This window comes from Camelus bactrianus, chromosome 14 (genome assembly GCF_048773025.1).
Source record: "Camelus bactrianus isolate YW-2024 breed Bactrian camel chromosome 14, ASM4877302v1, whole genome shotgun sequence".
NCBI classification, from domain to species: domain Eukaryota; kingdom Metazoa; phylum Chordata; class Mammalia; order Artiodactyla; family Camelidae; genus Camelus; species Camelus bactrianus.
The window spans coordinates 19860737-19881312 of NC_133552.1; the positions used below are offsets into that span (position 1 = coordinate 19860737).

The window sequence follows — 20576 nt, forward strand, 5'->3', positions numbered from 1 at the left end:
TAATTAATTAAGCCAATGCTAGTAGGAAGTAGTTGAAGAGGCTGAAAAATGATTTCAGCAGGTATTTGGTCAGAGATTGTTAAGTAAGAAACCTACACCTACTCTTGGATATTTTCCCTGTGAGCTGGTCCTTACCCTACACTTCTCAAAATAAGCTCTCTATCCTCTGAAGCGCTGTCTGAGTGAGGCAGTTGGGGGTACCTGAGTCATATCCCTACTACCCTCATTCATTTGACTCTAATACATCCCTACCTTTCTGTTTCACAACCCTTCATGTAACGATAGCATTACTGACACCTCTCTAACACAGAAGGATGTCTAGTACATATGGTTTCTCACTGCTAAATAGCAAAGAGAAATGGAACTACTCTAGACAGGTAGCAGGATCAAGTAAACTTCCAAATATGAACCAAATCAGTACCAATGGTACCCTCTCCCCTATTCAAACACTCCCATCTCTCTACCTCCCAGTTTATTTCTCTATTGTGATTCCAGACCACAACTTTACAACTTGTCTCCTTTACTGAACTGTGAGCCTCTAGACAGCAGGAAGCAGGCATTCTTCAACTTTGTATTCCCAGACTATAATACTGGTTAAATAAAAGTAGTTAATTGACTGGATGGATGAATGTGTGGATGTATAGTTAGCTAGACAGGTGGCCAGTTGCTAAGTACTCTGCTTCTGGGTCACAGATGGTTTCTGAGAAGAGTCCAGATAAAACTGAGGGACAGGGTCAAGGTTAGATCAAGAGGGAAAAGGGTGGATACAGGCAGAGAACAAAGATTAAAGCTGGCAAAACTGAATTCTGATTCAGATCCTGTCCTCAATCCACTGTGAGTCTAACTGCAACTGACTACGTGTGTGCTGAGGGGTAGGGATCCTCTATAGAATATGTTAAGTATCGACAGAATATGTTATATACAGTTTGGACCAGTAACGTGAAATATTTCAAAGATAGATTGGACCAGACAACTTGTAAAATATAAGGTCAATGTCCATCTATTTAGCAATATGGAATCACCTCAAGATAATAACCCTAAGCACACAGGCCACGAAGGGACACGATTTTCAAAGAAAAACTCTAATTAGAAAATTAAACCAGAATGATACTGAAAGATGACTTAACTGCTTGGAACATATGTGTTAAGAAGTAAGAAGCATGGCAAGCTCTGCACCCTTGCCCTGATGCCCTTGAGACTTTTCTTTGGCCCGAAGCTTCAGATACACCTGCTCTCTAGAGCTTGGTCTTCTGAGCACTTCAAGGTTCACTGAGGTCTAGGAGTTAGTTTCTTTAACTTGCTCATCACTGCTATTTAATTCACTGCCCCTAAATTTCTCTCTTTCAAGTTTAAGGAGTCGCCTTAGTTCTACTTCCTACAATTCAGAGGAAAGGGACTTTTCTCCTTTATCGTGTATCATTACTGCACTGACTTTTACTAAATTCTTTTTATTCAATAACATCCTGAATTAAGAGTTCTACACTATTCCTGAATTAAGTTCTAAACTATTTTAGCCTATCTTCAAATGAGCCTTCCCTGCCTCTCTCCCTCTCATACAATCACACACTTCTCCCCTAAATTCATATATTTGTCATCTTTCTGGAAATTTTCCATTTCTGTCTGACTTTTGAAAGATGTAAGCAGATGTACACACAGTATTCTAGGTCCAGAGACATTATACTTCTATAACAAAAAGATATGTTTGTTGTATTTTCAATAGCTGCCATAAGATGTCCAACGTTTTGTTGGCATCTGTAGAGCTGAAAGAAATTATAGAAAACATCTAGCCAAAACCCGCTCCACTTCTTCCATTTTACGGAGGAAGACACTGAGGTCCTGGAAAGTCACACGCCTTGCCTGAGCTGTAGCAATGGTTATCAGTGTCTGCACTGGGACAGGAACACAGGCATCCTCATTCCAGACTAGAGCCCAGGTCTTCAAGCAACAATTTAAAAATTATTCCCACACTCTTTTAACAGACTATAAAAATAATTCAATTATCTTTCTAGTGTGAGCTCATACTCGATGAAACATCCCCATCTAACTTAAATGCCCATTCACAAAAAACTTACAAAGTCTTGTACAACTTCTCCCTAGGCAGTTTTATAAATTACCTACAGAAGAGAGTGTCATTTAATTATCTAACGTCAAACTGGATCCTAGCACTGGTCCTTGATGTTCTCACTCCTTATAATTCCCTGATTTTTTCCTCCTCACAAAATTTTATCTTCCCTTACCCTCCAACAAGAAGTTGTATTTTCAACACCCCTACATTCAAAATAAAACCAACCAATTTGTTAAGTATGGAAGTAATATTACTAGTACCTCCTTCAACTTCTGGATGGGCCACCTGGCAACCTGTCACACTCCAGTATAAAGGCCATTAATAATGAGAGGCATACATTTTAGCCAACTACTCAAAGCCTTACACACTGTCAAGGCAGTAGTTCAATGAACATTCTCATAAACTGATACTGCAAATTCAAATTGGGGCAATCTGTTTTGAGGGTAATTTCATCATAGAACTCAAGAGCCTTAACGATACTCATGTCATTAGGCTCAGAAAATAATCAGAAAGGTGCATAAAATGTTCTCATAGATGAGAATATTCATCACTGCATTATTTATATTATATAAAACTGTAAACAGTTTGAATACTGAACAGGGGAATAATTAAACTAAGGCATATCTAAAATATGCATCCCCAATTAAATAATATATTGATGAATGTTTACAGACCATGTTAGAGAATAAAAGCAAGTTATAAGGCAGAATGTACAGTGCATACACACAGGGAAAAAAATGGAATAATATAAACCAAAATGTTAACAGTAGTTACATACGCTTATTACCTACCTTTTATCACTAAAAGTCTTTGGATCACAGACTTCGGAATTCAAAGATATACAGTTTGAATTGCTCTCTACGTGTCAGCAACGTGACCTTGGCCAAGTTACTTAACCTCTATACTAGTGCTTCCTCATCTTTTTTTTATAGTCTATTCAAAGAGTATGGGAGTAATTTCTGAATTGTCATATGAAGACCTAGGCTCTAGCCTGGAATTAGGATACCTGTGTTCCAGCAAAATGAGGTTAATAATACCTACATTCTTGGGTTGCTATAAATTTTTATATACTTAGGACATACATATACATCACATAGTATCCTATATGTGAAAAACACTCATAAAATAGGTTTGCTGCCCTCTATCCTTGAGGGTTGCAGCTCTGGTTTACTCATCTCTTCCCCACACACACCTCGTATATAGCTTCCATGTATTTTGTGTTTAAAAAAAAATCTGTTAAACTGAATTGAATTGACAGACTTTAAATACAAGAGTTGGAGACTGCCTATGTTATCAGAGGCCTTAAGCAATAAAATTACCAAATTTTGGGAAAGCATGTTGGAAGAAGTCAGAGTTTTATGTGCACTGACCATACCTAACATGTATTAGATGCTTATATTTTAATAGATGCCCCTCTATACCATTAAAAAGAAAAAAAGAAAAAAATCAGAGTCTCATTTATCTTAATTTTTTAAATTTAAGGCTGTCATTTCATCATTCTATAAAATATGTCTCTCATCCTCTATTTTTCTAGTTGTTTCACTCATTTGTTAATCATCCAGAAGAAATTTACAGAGCCATAACCACGTGGCTTGTACTATGCAGAGAACTGAGAACAAGGATCCTCTCTGTCCTTGCCTGAGGGGGAGGGTATAGCTCAGTGGTAGAGTGGCATGCTCAGCATGCACGAGGTCCTGGGTTCAATCCCCAGTACCCCCATTAAAATAAATAAATAAATAAATAAATAAATAAATAAATAAACAAACAAACAAACAAACCAAATTATGCCCCTCCTCCAAAACAAAACAAAATTAAAAAACCAACTTGGTCCTTGCCTAGAAAGAATATCTAATTTTAGTTTAAAAGACATGTTTCAAAAAGTGGAAGCACTATTTAAATAATGCCAGCAAATCAACACGTGGGCCAAGTCAGGTATGTGTTATCATCGTCTAGTTTCAAATATTCACCAGAGGGGGGAAAAAACCAGGAAAAATTACTTTAAATGTTCCACTACCATGAATCAAAGAATTTCTGAGAACTGGGAAAATAGCCACTCCATCATAGCTGCTACTGCTGGAGGAAAAAAAAAAGCACCAAAACTGTTTACAAATTCCCTAAGGCATTTTTTTCTTCCAAAACAGCATAAGCAGTAAATAACCTTCTAGATAAATATAAACTGCCTGAAAGCGTTATAAAATGCTAAAACTTCTATCCTGAGACCGCAACATTTAAGTTTATGATAGACAATAGTTGTACCTGAGGGAAATTAAGAAAAAAATATTATTCTGCTTCAGGAAGGTAGTTGTGATGGAAAAGGAAAGATGGAGACTATTCCGTCACTCAACAAACATTTATTTAGCATTTGTCTATAAATATACACTTATTGAGCATACTCCAGGCCTTGTGCTTAATTCTGGGGAAAGAGTAGAAAGCAAGACAGACAGACTCTTGTCCTCCCTTGGAGGCTAATATAAAGGAGAAATCCTACAGAAAAATACCTGCGTCAATGTGCTGAACCAAACAGCCATATTTATTCATTAAGTCACCCATCAGTAATAAAAGCTAATAGTTGCTCACTTAATAAACTAAGTGACTACCATGTGTCAGTTGCAATGAATGCCAATCACAGAAGCTTGTAAGTTCTTGCCTTGAAGATTTCACAATCTAGATGCTTACACAAATACAAATAATTTTGATACTTTATAAGAAATAACTTAATAAAAAACTGTGCAACTGTCTAAGGAAATACATGGGATAACACACCTTTATTATGCTAGGGAAAGGGAACTTGAGCCAGGCGAGGCTATATATTACTAACCTGAGTCTCAAAAAATGAGTAAGAGTTTGCCAGGCAAGGAATTTCAAAGGAGAAAACCATTGTAAGTGAAGTCACAGCACAGGGTACAGGACAGCGAAGGGGACGGAAAATGGGGTTAAGTTAAGTCATTCAGGGGTCAGTTCATGAAGAGTCCTGTATGCCACCATGCTATATTTATCCAGTTTATACAATTACAATGGAAGGTTTGGACCCTGGAAAATTTACTAAAAGGGAGGTCACCATAATTAGGTCTTAGTATAGAAAAATAACTGATGGCAGTGTGAAGGTTAAAAAGGGTAAAGTTCCAGAAGCAAAGAGACTCTGTTTTTAAAGCCTGATAGGTCAGGGTAGAGATGATAAAGACAGAGTAACTTTAAAGTTTCTTTTCCACTTTTCCATGAGAACCAGCTTTGCTGAAGCAAAGTTTGACCATGACCTCTGAGTAGTAAACAATGAATTTTAAGATAGTATTTCATTCAAATTACGACACAAGTATTTTTGCCTACATTTTTATCTAATTTCCCAAACAGGTTAATGAACATTAATTCTTAGTCTCTAAAGGGAAGCTTACCTGAGAAAGTCCTTTCACATTTATAACTGCAGATATATTTCAAAAACTTTAAAATAAATTGCATCTTTTTAAAAAATGGTATGAAAAATTTCTTCAGTTCCTTGCCAAACATTTTATTTCTACTGTTTTCAATAAGATTAGTGAATATGTCCCACACCTAGGTCATTTATTCTTTCCTAACACTACCCTTTGTCAACTTCCCATCACTTTCATTACTTCCAAGTTCCCCTGAAGTTATTATCAACTGTCTTATCTTCTACCTCATCACTGGTCACTGCCTGGACCAATGATTCCCAACAGAAGCAAAACAGACCCTTAGGGACATTTTGAAAGTTTGTGAGGAATTTTTGGTTGTCATAATAAGCTGGATAGGAGTGAGGGTATTTGGTGCATGGGGAACACTGATCCTAGAAGTCCTAAAATGTATAAGACGACACTGTACAACAAAAAACTGTCGGCATCCCTCAAGATCTTGAAAGATTCTACTGGACATTAAGTAGTGAAAAGCCTGTATATAGTCATCTCAGTCTAGGACTTTATTATACGTAAAATATATCATTTTTGTACCGTTTTAGTGAAGACTGAATTTTTCCAAAATGCAACTATCATGTAAACTGAGGTAAGATTCCACTTTGTTTTGTTCAAAGTTTTACCAAAAATTGTTCACAACTTGGGGAAAATGAGTGTGTTGATGCAAATGGTCCTTATTTGCATCTGAACTGCCAATGTAATACACCTGAAATCAGCCTGCATTTACAGCCATCACACTCAGTGATTTTTTTGCTTTGATGCAATATGCCAGCAACTGATTAGCACTTCCTTGTGTCTTCTGATGGAATCATGCCCGAACACTTGCATATTTAAGGAGTAGACATGTTATTTTCTAATAAAATACTTGTTTCACCTTTATGCTTCAATTAAAGCAGTACATTTTACCTACTTATATTTAAAAAATCACCAATATTATTTCTATCTTCAGAATGCTACAGGGCTCCAGCTGCCTTCCAAATCAGCCTAGTACTGAGATATTTCACTACTCCCCATAAAGAGATGACTTACACCTAACCTAGTATCTCATCAGGTTTATATCACTGACTGAATACTCCATTCAGAAAGGCTTATTTCTAAGGAGTCAGCAAGTAATAGTGGAACGAGTATAGGATTTGGAATCCTAGGTCTAATACTTATTAGGAGAATGATCCTGGATGAGCTGCTTACCACTTTCTGAGTCCCTGTCTCCTCATTTAAGTGAGAATTAAAAAGGACCTTCCTTACAGGGTTGTAGTAAGAAATGAATCAGACACAGCAGGAGCTCAGTTTGCCTTTTCAAACTTTTATCTGTCTTGTTCATTTACTTACTCCAAGGATGATACATGGCACTCAGCAGTTCTCAAATGTCTGCTGAATAAAAGCATACTGCTTTCTGAAACATTTCCAGGCAAACCCAGCTGACACTGTCCCAGAAATTTATCAGTTAATCAAGTAATGATTACTGAGCACTCACAACTTGAGTGCTTACTCGAAGTAAATACCCAGTCTCTGCTCTCAGAAAACAGAAAAATGATGGGAAATGACAGGTCAACATAAAAGGTGTCACAAGACAGTGTATGACTAGTCAAAACCAACCCTACAGACAGAAAGTGTGCTGCATCTAAAGGCAAGACATATTGCTGCGGGCTGGATCAGCATGGAACGTGGTGTGGAAAAGGGATAAAACAGCCATGTTTCCAGACTTTCTCTAACTAATCCATTCTTCTTACACACAGCTTGAGAGAACTTTACAATAGCCCAACCCATCACTCCTCTGCTCAAAGCTCATCAAAATAGTACCATTGCCCTCAGGATATCCCAGCCTATTCCTGTGGTTTACCAGCTTCTAGCGCCCATTTATCTGGGAACAACACTGATCAATAAGGTAGCCACTGACTACATGTGGCAACTGAGCCTGTGAAATGTGTCTAGTCTGAACTGAGATGTGCTGTTGGTGTAAATTTCACACTGGATTCCAAAAACTTAGTACCCCCCCCCCCCCAAAAAGTAAAACATCTCCATCTCATGAATAAACACTTCCTTTTCCCAGCTCTACTTTTCAGCCTGAATAAACCCCCTGCTATTTCCGGCTGGGCCCTTTCTCTGGTCTACTTTATAGCTACTACGACTCATAGCTGAAATACTTTTTCCTCTTCCCTGAGTTTACTGCCAGTCATTCTTCAGATCTTAGCTTTACATAGATGGTTACATCGCTTCCTCCAAGAAGCCTCCCCTGACCTCACCGCCTGGCCCCGAAAGACTGGGCTGGGGTCTCTTACGTGACGGGGAACATCCACCCTACAGTACTCATCGTGTTGCATCAGCAACTGCCTGTTTTCTTTTCAGTCTCCCCGACAAGAGTGGAAGCTCCTTGAGGGACCAGAGACTGGGCAAGCTTACTCGTCAACGCCAGGCACCGAGCAGCATCTCGGCTGAACAAGTGAGGGGTGGGACAAAGATGGTGAATGAACACCGGGAGGTCCCCGGTTCGAGGGTAAGGGGTGAGGCAGGGAGTAGAGGGGTTTCCGGGGGGCGCTAGCGGACAGGCTCCGGCAGCTTGGCGCGGGAGAGCGGCGGGAGCGCGGGCAGGACTCACCAGCCCCGGGTCGATGTCCGCGTCGGACCGCTTGGCGGGGGGCGGCGAGTACTCGGCGTAGCGCAGACCTTCGCCGGCCGGGGCGACGCCTCCACGGGCAGCCATGACACAGAGGCGCGCGAGCCGCTCGGAGCGCCGCGCTGCCTACGGGGCGCCGCAGGGACAAACTAGTCAGGGCGGCTCCGTTCGCGAGTTTTACCTGCGCTGCACCCGCTGCGCTGGTGGAGGGCGGGGCCTCAGAGGAACTGGTTCTCACCTGGGCTCGGGGCAACTTGTGCAATCAAGGCCAAGTGTCAGGCTCCGAGCTGAAGCCCCTGGGTCCCGGAGGATTTTTGTTTGTTTGTTTCGGATTCACGGGTGTAAAGCCAACGTTGGGACTCCTGGGGCAATGAGTGGTGGGGCCTCGCTTCCTGATATTAGTTCTGACGTAGGTCTCATCTGATGCCCGACTAGGAGAGACTCAGAGTATAACTGCAGTGACTGAATCTCCCTGATGTATATAACCCACAAGAGACTTTTTTTCCCCACCACCAACTACGGATCATACTTCTGTTCAATACCGCAATTCTCCCATTCATGAGGGCGATGAAGTAGCAATTTGCTTATTCCACCCCTTCCTGGCATATGAATGGCTATATTTAAGATGAAACTACAAAGAAGAAACTTGTCTCTCTCCACAAATGGTTTTGTGGTAGCTTGGATATAGAAAGACCCATTTTATTATTAATTTTTAAGTAAAGCCTTTTGGAGCAAAAATTAACCAACGAATGAAGGCAGTGTGGCGCTTGCCAACTCCTGTACCAACTTGGCAGCTCTTTTGCCCTTTACATCCATTGCAAAAGCAGCATACAAGAAGAGAGAGCTTTTTTTTTTTTTAAGTGTTGAGGATTATGCTAACTTACTAATTTAGTTAATGTTACTAGCAAGACCAAGATGTTAGGGCCTGGAGGAATTTACAATCCAGTAGGGAAGATAGCACTAACATGGAGTGATTGTAATAAATTTATGCTGCATTGTACAGCAGTATAAAAAGGAGTGGACCAGGAGGATTGAAGAGATCTGAGTTCTGGTGTATCTTCTTTCATTTTCTAGGCTTGTGTTCCTGAACATGCCTATTAACCTCACCAAATCTCTCCTTATCTGTGGAAGGGAAGTAACATTTATCTAACATTCTGACTCAGGGAAATTATAAGGATAAAACAGGGTGGAGGGGATATGGAAGCAGTTTGTACAATGCATTTATGAAGAGAATTACCACCACAATGTGCTTGGCATTTATGCGAGGAAATGACCACTTTAAAAAAAAATTATTTATGGGGGAAGGGGGGAGGTTGGTTTATTTATTTGTTTTAATGGAGGTGCTGGGGATAGAACTCAGGACCTTGTGCATACTAAGCACACGCTCTACCACTGAGCTATACCCTCCCCCAGGAAATGGCCACTTTTAACTAGGGTCATCAGAGAAGGGTTGATGGAGACTTAAACACTGAGATGATCAGAAAAGAATGGGTAAGACGTTTTTAGATGAATGAGGAAGAGGGCTGGAAATTTCAGCTGGAAACAAACACAAAGAAATTAAAAAGGTGGCATGTAGAACTGTGTAAAAAAAAAAAAAGCCAAGACTTCAGAAACATGACCTTATGACAGAATTAATTTTCATTAGTCTGATTCATAAGTATCAAGGACACTGGTGAACTAAGTAAATGAATTGGATTGGGACCCACAGGTCATTCATTCATTCATTCACCCAGTCATATATCCAATAAATATGTATTAAGCATCTGTTGGGTATCAGATACTCTACAATTCGTTGAGTATACAGTGTCAAGAAAACAAATAAGTTCGCTGATTCCTTGGAGTACACGGACTGTGAGAGGGTTACAGTCCTCCCCAGTGGCTGGGCCCTCGCAGTCACAGGCTGCCAGCCTGGAGCCAAGGAGCAAGTAAAGCATGAACGAGGTCAGCCGAAGCTCCTCTCAGCTGCTGGCCCTGCTCGAGAACTGGAGGGAAGCTTCCAGTGCAGAAGTCAGGAAAAGAGGAGAAAGAAGAATTGGGCAAAAGAATAGCTTGGTGGAGGGGAAGTGGGCTCAGCAGGGACACACCTCGGCTCAGACCCCTACCCACTGAGAGCAGACTGCTGACTGCTTCTAGACTTGCCCCAGTTCCCCTGATGCCTTGGGCATCTCCTCCTACAGCAACAGCTGGATGTAAAGAAAAATCTTCCAGAAAGACTACTCAGTTCTCAAACTTTGGTTCTTTGCTAAGGTCACCCTCATCAGCACACGCACACACACAAAAAGGATGGAAAAAAGAACAAGTAAGTCCTCTGTCTTCTCAAAGGGATCTCTTCCTAATCTAGCAAAACTCACTTCCCTAGCTTCCCTGAGAATGAAGAGGAATCCTTGGGCTTTGGAAGCCCAAATGGGGAGACATATTAAATTTTTATTGGCCTGTTTTTATTAGTTACATCACTTCAGAGATAGGTAATTTATGTTCAATAGACTTCCTAAAAGAAAAGCAGATATTGGTAATACATCTTAGAAATACCTCAGGAAAAAAATGTTTTAAAACATCCTGGGTTCAATCCCTAGTACCTCCTTTAAACAAACAAACAAATAAACAAACAAACCTAATTAACACCCTCCCCCCCAAAAAAAGACATTTGGCAAGGAAAAAAAAAAGTTGACCTTCCTGTGCCTCGGTTTTCATCACTAAAGTGGGAGATGGTAATAGCACCTCCCGTGTGAGAATTACATGAATTAACTCTTGCAAAGCTCTTAGAATATTGCCAGATACCTAGAAAGTTCTCAAAAAGCGTTAGTTACTATTTTTCTTATATCAGCACTTTCAGCTGTTTGTTTCCTACAAGGAAACATTTTCTTCCTCCTGCCCCCACCCTGACTGTTGTGTTTGATTTCCATGTGGTTGTCTTGTCTTTGAAATGATAAAATTTGATTAGACATCACACAGCGATAAAGTGAGTGTGGGAGGAAAAGGAGTTGTTTTTACAGAAATGAAATTAAATGCTTTGGAAAAACCTTCTAAAAGCAGGTTACAAAAAAAAAAAAAGAAAGAAAGAAAGCTGTCAAATTGGCAGACTTAAGAGAATTACAAAAATTGATTGTAACTCTACACTCAGTTTGCTTTTTGGGAGGGAGGGTAATTAGGTGCTATTTATTTATTTAAATCTTTTTTTTTTTTTTTTAAATGGAGGTACTGGGGATTGAACCCAGGACGTCATGCATGCTAGGCACACACTCTACCCTAGAACTATACCTTCCCTCCTCAGTTTGCTTTTAAAATGTCTTGTTCCCCCTTTATTTTAGCAAACCCAAATTAGTAATCATAGAGGATAGATGATCAATATGGAAGAAACTGAGGCAAAACTGAATCAGAGGACTGACACCCAAGTAAGAGCCTTTGGCGCTGTAGATAAACAGAGTACATCATGAACAAACAGACTGGATACATTGTATGTCTGTTGTATTAACATTTCAAAGGTGGTGGGGGAGGGTGTTATTAGAAAAAAAGTCTAAAAAAGCTCATTAAGGGAAATGATAAATAAAAAAGTTGTGAAACTGATTTATAAGTGATGTTTAAAAAAATAATGTTTAAAATATGTATCATTACTGTTATGATCCAGATTTAATTCGTTTTTCAATGAATCCACCAACCACCATGCCGGTCTGGTCAGAAAAGAGGCCTGTACTGTGACAAAGTGCAGTGGGCGCAAAGGAGAGGGGGCCAGAAGAGACCCAGGCAGGAAGTTGGAGAAGCCAGTGCTCAAGCTGGCCATGGAAGGGTGAATACCAGTTTGCTGGATTGGTTAAGAATGAAGCAGGATTGGGGAAGGAGGTAGGAGACAGCATGGTCAATGAACAGTACTGCAAATCATTGAGTTTTGCTAAACTTTAAATACAAAGAAGACAACGAAGATGGGTAAGGGTGGACAGACAACCAGACAAAGGCCAGATAGTGAGCAGCTTTATTTAATAAGAAAAGGCACTTAGAATTTCTCTTATAGGTGAAGGCAAGACATCAAAAAATGTCAAATGTGGGGGTGACATGATCAGATCTACATGCTAGGAAGATCGTTCTGTTAGTGATGCAGGATCAATGGGCCAAAACTAGAGGGGGGACATCAACAAGAAAGTTACTGCAACAGCCTGAGTAAGAGATGTTTAGGCTTGAACCAGGACAGTGGCAGGGACATTGTACTGGGTGGTGCATAAACTCTATTGGCTTCCTTCCTACATTCTATCCCTCTTGGCCCCACCCAACAAAGACCAACAAGGATTGATTCTGTCCTCTACTCTCAGGGTGGGCCCACCACTCTAGCCATGGTGCTTGTTTCAGGGATGGGCACGTAGCCCTTCTGGGACACTGGGATTATGGGAGAGGTTTGCTGAGTGCTTCAGGGAAAGAAGCTTCTTCTCTGTTGGGCTGGACATGAGCAGAGAAGTGTGAAGCCTTAATAGTGGTTGGCAATCATTTGACAACCATGAGCTCGAGTGACCAGTAATTTATCATCCATTTGGATTTTATCGTCAATCAGATGATTAGGTTTTTAAAAAGACTGTTTGTCACTCTGTGATTCACTTGGATATTTGCAAAAATGTTCATCCTTTGGGACTTAGGTAGGATGACAATGAAATGCTCTGCCTTAATGATACTCACTGAGCCATCTGTGACAAGGAAATACAGCTGAAGAGTGATTTCAGGACTATATGCCTCATCCTACAGAAGATTTTAAAAACAAAGAAGTGAATCTGAAGGAAGTCACCCGGGGATAAGCCAAACCAAATCGTGTTTTCATTTTTTTTAAATTGTTTTTTTTTAATGTGTTTTCATTTTTTTAACTTCAACATGCCTTTGCAGTTGACTGACTGCCAATAACTGGAAAGCTGGGTTTGGCTTAAGTCAAAGGCAGTAAAATAAGTGCCCTTCATGGAGGTGTCCAGTGTCTAAACGTGGAAAATGGGTATCAGTGTCCTGTAGATTTGTCTAATGGTCACCGAGGGCAGCATCTGCTGCTCAGGTGCCAGCGAGAGATAATTCCATGAAAGGAAATCTGGCACCAGTACCCATATGTTATTTTCTGGATCCAATTTACATTTTGTGCTTTTGCCTAACTGAGCCAAAACAGCATACGCCGTGCCAAACCCGGTTTTCTGATTATTTTCAGGCTGATTGAATCTGGCGTATGACATGGTTTTATCTAATTAACCCACATGTGGTACAAAACAAAACAAATTTGAAATGGAAAGCTCTTTCTGCCTCTATTGAAAGACTGAGGTGAATATATAATTATTTTGTCCTCCTCTTTCAGCCAAGTTCACAGTTGAAAGAGGAGGTCTTTTATCTACTCAGTAGCAAAACAAATTCTTCTCTGTCTTACCTGCCTATTTTCATTACAATTTATTGTGTTTTACACTTTCCCAAATCCAGCCCTTCCTTTGTCTCTCTCAGTCCCCAAAGGAGGAGAAATGTATGGAAGATACGTTCCCAACTGTGGTATGATAAGAAATGTATTTGATCTTTGTCCCTAGTTCCTGGCACAAAGGTTTTTAAACCGTTGGAATTTCCAGCTATAAGGGCCTTTTGCTATTTCTAAGGAGCTCCTTCTGAGCACATCTTGTTGTTGGCATTTTGGTGCATTTTAGGGTGGGTCCCCTCTGTGGCCTCAGTCTGCATGCAGATGGTCCAAGTGATTAGAAAGTTGGAACATTCCGCTCCCCTCCCCCTCCCTGCTACTTCTGGGGATGAGAAGGGGGCAGGCTGCAGATTAAGCTCTGTAAAAACTCTTGAACAAGGAGATTTGATGAGTTTCCAGATTGGTGAACTCAGCCACAAGCCTGGAGGGTGGTGCCCCGCTAGTTCCCAGGTGACAGAAGCTCCTGAACTTGAGACTATTCCAAACCTCACCCTGATACAGGAAAAACATGTGACGTGTGAGGAAGTCCATGTCCCAAGTCTTGGTTAAGTCCCTGGGACGTGCCCCACCAAGTGTGGGTCCTTGGGTTCAAGTCGGAAAGAATTCAAGAGCGAGCTACAGTTGAGTAAAGGTAGATTTAGTTAGAGAGATACATGCAGCATAGAGTGTAGGCTGTTTCAGAAGGTGAGAGAAAGGCCACGAGGTGTGGGGGTTGGATGCTCAGACTGAAGTAGAAGTAGGTACACACTCCATAGACAGAGTGTGGGCTGTCTCCGAAGATGAGGGAGGGAGAGAGGTGGTGAGGGGCAGTGTTGCCAGTTTTTATGAGCTTGGAAGCTTCACATGCCAACAAGTGGGAGGACTATTCCAACTACCTCGGGGAAGAGTCTGGGTTTCCCAGGAGTTGGGCCAGTGCCCACTCTTTGACCTTTTATGACTAGCCTTGGGACTGTCATGGTGCCTGTGGGCAAGTTATTCACCATACTAACATATTACAATGGCTGTATATTGAAGCTCAAGGTCACTGCAAGTCAAATCTCCCTCCATCTTGAGCCTCAATGCCTACTGGGGGTTGAATCTTCCACCATTTTGGTGTTAATTGCTGTGTCATTCTTTGAATGGCTGTGCCCTGCCCCCTTCCCTCCTGTCTCAACCCTATTACCTCTTCATCTGGGTGTTTTTCGGTATCCTTTATAATACCCTCTATAATAAAGTGGTAAATGTAAGTAACTGTTTCTTTGAGTTCTGTGGGTCTCTCTAGCAAATTAAGCAAACCCATGGAGGGGGTTGTGAGAAGCCCCAGTTTATAGCCAATCGGTCAGAAGCACAGGTCACCTGAACTTGCAGTTGGCATCTGGGGAGATGGGGGTACAGTCTGTGGGACTGAGCCCTTAACCTGCGAGATCTGATGCTATCTCCGGGTAGTGTCAGAATTGAATTAAATTGTAGGACACCCAGCTGGTGTCACAGAATTGCTTGGTGTGAAAAAATCCTGCTCTCTTTCGGTCTGCACACATGCACACACACAGACATATACACATTTGGTGACCAGAAGTGTCAGAAGTGAAGCGTTCCGTATGAACAAAGAAGAACAAAGAGCGTTGCTCACCACTAGTTCTACGAAGTTCTAGAAGGGTTAAGTTGTAACCCACTGCACTCGCTGAGGGACAGTGCGCTGAAAGGAAATTAAGACTATATAACAGGATGAAGCCCTCTGTGCTTTGGACAAGCAGGCATCTTAGATAGTTAGATGCATATCTCAGGAAGAATTTTAATGACCTCAGGCTCTTGCATTTTCCCATACACAGAAAAGCATTAAAATCATTAACTTGAGATGTTTGTTCTTTGTAATTAGCAGTAATCTGTTACCTAGGTATATGCTTGATTGCACATATTTCCTAGCCAAAACATCATATATAAAGTGACTTCTCCCCCACCTCTTTGGAGCGGTTTCCTCAGAGCTAACTAACAGTGGCTGTCTTCTGGGCTCTAGTCCTCAGCAGGACCTTGAATAAAACTTGATGAAATAAAATTCATGTTTTAGAACAAGACAAGAAAAATTTAAACATAAAATTTGAGCCTCCTCCTTCCCCTTTAGTGAGTCTTGTGCATCTACATTCACTAAATCTCCTTAGGAGATAACATTTCCTTTGTATCTCATCGACGGTCACAACTTTTTAGGAGACAGCTTCCTTCTTAATCTTGTGAGGGGCCACAAGGACCCTTGACCCACTAATCACTTTTCACATGTAGATCCGGATTGTGTAAACTGTCAATAATATGTCATTATATCCCTTTGTCTCAAAAACTTATATAACTGTGTTTTGACCTCTAACTGGTGGGAAAGTCCTCAGAGCTCTCTGAAAGACTGTCTCCATGGTTACAATCCCCAGGTTGCCTCAAATAAAACATTTGGTGTTCTTTCTTAGATTGACTATTGATTAATTTTTTTCATTAACAAACTCAAACTCACAACTGTTCTGTTGTTTGTCTTTCTGTAAGTCAACATGTGTGAGCGGTAAAGGAGAAACACACAGGAGTGTTTTTTCCTTTATACTAATAAACACATGAGCTTGTAGGGGAGCAGAATTACTCTCCCCACCAAATATGTCTCATGGCGTATTAATTATCTTAAGCTGATTATTTTCTAAGAAAGAGCAGACTGGGAAGAACTCTAAAAACCGACTAGGTGGTACTCGTTTGTAAGAGATGCTTACATTTGTAAAGGAAATCTCCATTTGAAAGGGTGTTTCCCTCTGTTCCAGAAGATGATCAAATCTCCAGAAGCTCTTATTAGTGAGGAAAGAAATGACAAATCTGCATCACAATCACCTTTATTTGCTGTGCTTTTCCTGGCAACTTCCCACAACTGACTCTCCCCACCCTTTACATCCTCTTTCATCTTTACCTAAGGATGATATTTAAGGTGAGGACTTTGGTCATTTTGACAAGTTACTCATTTTTTCTGGATGTCTCCCATGTATATATGTTATTAAACCTTGTTTGATAGTCTCCTATTAGTCTATTTCAGGTCAATTTAATTCTTAGATCAGCCAGAAGAACTTAGAAAGATAGAGGAAAATTTTTTCCTCCCCATCAGGCTGTTGGTTTAAAAAAAATCTTAAAACTGGATAAGAGAGTCTACCATATTTTGAAGAAGAATGTTAAGCAAAGTAGAAGTTCAACTATCAATCTAGGGTTGTAATTCTCTCATCCTTGTTATATCATGAAATAGTGGTCTGCAAGCAGGCATCATATTCCTCACCAAGAATTGCGTCAGAATGCCTCACACATGGTGAGCACAGTGGTATTCAGTACTGTTTTGTGTTGACGGCAGCAATAACATTGGTAGAGCAGGAAGTGGTACATAGCCACCATTTTTAAAGAGAGAACTAGTCTCTAAAATGATGCTAAAAAATAAAATGTACATTAAACAAATCCTCTAGATTTGGGGGGGATATGCCAGGGGTAACTTGGTTGGCATGGCCACCATGGAAGGTGGGGTCTGGGTTTAGTGCGTGCGATGGGGTCAGGGGTGACAGGAACTCAGCCAGTGCAACCCCTGTGTGCTGTGAGGCTGAAGAGATGACCCACACGGTAAGGAGTCCTGTGAACATATGAGGAGACTGAGCAAATAAGTACATGCTTTAAAGATAAGGGAAATCCGGTCATTCATTTCTGAAGGGATCTGAAAAAGGGAAGATTAGAAAATCCCTGTGGTATTTTGATTGAAAGTAGTGTAAACCCATAGTTTTATATTTATATCATTGTCTATCTGTGTTAGTTCCCTATTGCGGCTGTGAACGAAAAATACTGCAAACCATAAATCATATCAGTAAACAAAGAATGCTGAAACCATCAGGTCATCAGCGGCTGCTGTCACCCCTCAGTGAAGACAAGCCTGCAGCCTGGCCTCTGCAGCCACTCACAGTGGTGCACCCTGAGGGGACTCAGAATAAGAAGGGACTGGATGCTGGCCCTAGATAGCTGTCAAAGGAACGAATTCAATGGGCCCAAATGTTTGCTTCCTCCCATACATAGAAAAGCGCTAAATCCTTTAACTTGAGATGCCTGGTTTTCTTTAGTTAACAAGCAATCTTTTAATGTTCCAACTGTCTGGTCTTTGTTGTAAAGCTCCTATATATCCTAGATCCTCCCCTACCTCTTCAGAGCAGTCCCTCAGAGCATCTGAGAGGCTGTCATCCCAGGCTCGAAGGGGTTCAAGTCCTCAGAAATGTCCGCCAAATAAAACGTAACCCTCAATTTTAGGCTGTCAGTTTATTTCAGTCAACACTGCTGTAACGAATTACCACAAACTGAGTGGCTTAAAACACCTACTTATCAGCTCACAGTTCTGTAGGTCAGAAATCCAAGCGGGCTTGGCTGGGCTCTCTGCTCAGGGTATCACAAGACCAAAATCAAAATGTCATCAGGCTGGGCTACTATCCAGGCTCTGGGAAAGACTCTGCCTCATTCAGGTTGTTGGCAGAATTTGGTTCCTTGCAGTTGTAGGACTGAGGTTCCTGTGTCCTTTCTGGCTGTCAGCCGGGGCCATCCTCAGCTGTTGAGACTACCTGCATCCTTCAACATGTCGTGCTGTTACCGAACAAAAGTTTGTGTGCCTGACACACAGTGAGGCCAAACAAACCGAAACATCAGAGTTTGGAGCAGAGAAAGTTTGATTGCAGGGGTGAGCAAGGAGGACAGGATGGCTTCTGCCCAAGAAAACCCTAAATTCCCCAATTGTTTTTGGAGCAAAGTTTTTACAGGCAAAATTTGTGGTCAGAGCTGCAGGGCATGTAACTTTCTTCTGATTGGCTGGAGGTGAGGTAACAGGGCGGTGCTCCAGGAATCTTGTGCACCTGGGTGGGGGCCTTAGCGCTTGCAGAAGAACTCAAAGAAAATCGATTCCACAGAACCCCTCAGCCCAATCCACCAAGTGATGCTGCAACGAGAAGTCTGTAAGTCAGAAAAGGCTCTCACCTAGTGATGCTGGAGTCCTAACCTTGGGCTTCCAGCCTCCAGAACTGTGCACAATAAGTTTCTGATGTTTATAAGCCACCGGGTCTGTGGTATGTTGTTATAGCAACCCAAACGGGCTAAGACAGTATCTTTTAATCCTCTTTTCGTTGCTGGATGGTGTCTCCTTTAAAATAATCAATATGATCACACGGAGCTAGAGAGTGAGGAGAGCAGTAGAGAATTCGATGAATTAGACTTGAAGCCTGATTTTGGAACTAACACAACACAGAAACTAACACAGTGCCTGTCAATGTTTGACACAGAGTAGTAGCCCAGTAAATGTGTGTGCAGTGTGTATGTGTGGTGTATTCATTCTGAGTTGCTTGCTTCAACTTTAAAACGGAGAAACTAACATTCTTCACAGGTTATATCAGGATAAATAATGAGCTAATAAATGGAAAAGTTCTTTTTTAGATTCTCAACCCTCCTGTAGAGCACATTTATATTACCTGTAAAAATGTTACCCTCTCACTGTTACAAGACTAAATTTGCAGATCCAGATTATCCAGTAGGCTATTGTTAACTTGTCAAATAATAGCTATAAAAAAAATTTAGGATTTCCAGTGTGGAATGATCACATCTGGCCCTGAAATCATGTAAAAGCAAATGGGTAGGAGAGGTTTTATAGAGAAGGAAACAGGTTCAGAGGAGACCAGTAATTCGCTCATTCGCTTAAAGGTCATGTACCCTTTAAGAATAAGAGACAATACAGGTACATTTCTTGTTTAAAATTCCCCAAGTCCCAGTGTCAGTCATCTCTTTAGAGTATGGTTTAAATACAGTTTAGAATACAGCCAGAATTAAACACTGGTCTGAAGCACAGATTGTTGATGGTACCTGAGAACTCATCTACCTCTTACATTTATAACAGGATACATTTGATTGCTTCATTTATTTCCCCAGGGGCTTAAAACTCAACCTTCGCATTTCATAAGCCAGAAGCACGTGTCACTTGGATTAAATACACCCTGGAAAGGGATAACAGCATGATGACCCAAGGTCTTTTGCTTCACAAAAAGCATTGCTGACAAACACAACTAGGAAATAGAAAACACCGTGTTTTGTTTGGGTCTTAACTTTGTTTTCATGGCCAGATTCTGCATGAGTATGCAAGGCTTTGCGACAAAGTCTGTTGGATTGTTTTAACCTGAACGGAGCCCCCAAACCTTTATTGGATACTGACATTGTACAAACGGTACCACTTTCCTAGCATTTTAGGTGTCTTGCCTACATTATAGCCATGATAATTTATTGAAAGCAACAGGGACTTAGGGTGAGGTGGGTTTTCTCTTCAAAATGCTTTATTTTTCACAACATGGTGCCACAAAGCCCATCTCACTGATGTGATGTACCTGTCCTCCAGCCAAAAGACCAGGGTGAACTTTTGGGGTCCGCTGCACAGGGTCTGAATGAAACCATACTCTGACATGCAGACACACCACATATGTATTTGGAAGGAGTTCCAAAAGCACTGTTTAAATAATTAGACATTTCTGACATCAATAAACAATTTTTATACCTTTACTCTCCCCACATTCTCCTGAAGAGTGTCAGGCATTAAATCTACTCCCATAGCCTGTGTTTTAGTACATTCTGGGTACACATTTCATTATCCTTCCCTCACAGACCAGCTGACGCGTCTTCTGCTGTACACTACAACACCTACTCTATCACAAAAAAGCCCAAATTGTCATTCTGCTTGCATACAGCCTTGTGGTCTTAGCCTCATGTTCTGAGAAATGACCTACTAGAAGCAATCTGAAATAAAAGTTCAAGACTTCTCCCTATATGTTGTCTATTTTTCAGCCTTCTAAGCCATCTCTTCTATTACAGTTTAGTGACTTCTCTCTAATGTCTTTCTGGACAAAAAGCAAACCAAGAGCTGTTCCTAAAGATGCCGAGAAGGATGACTTACTAGCTGGAGGTTTCTTCATCTGCACAGATCCCCAAGCCTTGGCTGTACACTGGAATCCCTGGCAAGCCTTCAAGACTCCCGATGTCCAGGCTGGACCCCTGATCAGTTAAATCTGGCTTCTGGCG

The 20576-nt window shown here is 41.1% G+C and overlaps 1 protein-coding gene across 3 annotated transcripts in view; it reads right to left on the reverse strand.

Annotated features, from left to right (window-relative positions):
• DNAJC15 (DnaJ heat shock protein family (Hsp40) member C15) overlaps positions 1–8247 on the reverse strand; it is a 60997-nt gene extending 52750 nt beyond the window's left edge. The window contains exon 1 of one of the 3 annotated variants that reach the window (XM_045508899.2): positions 8081–8247. In XM_045508899.2, coding sequence (XP_045364855.2) covers positions 8081–8185 — 105 coding nt within the window. In that variant the 5' untranslated portion in view covers positions 8186–8247. The remainder of the gene's footprint in view (positions 1–8080) is intronic. The other 2 variants (XM_045508900.2, XM_010973263.3) reach the window with 2 other exon arrangements.
• Positions 8248–20576: the final 12329 nt, after the last annotated feature.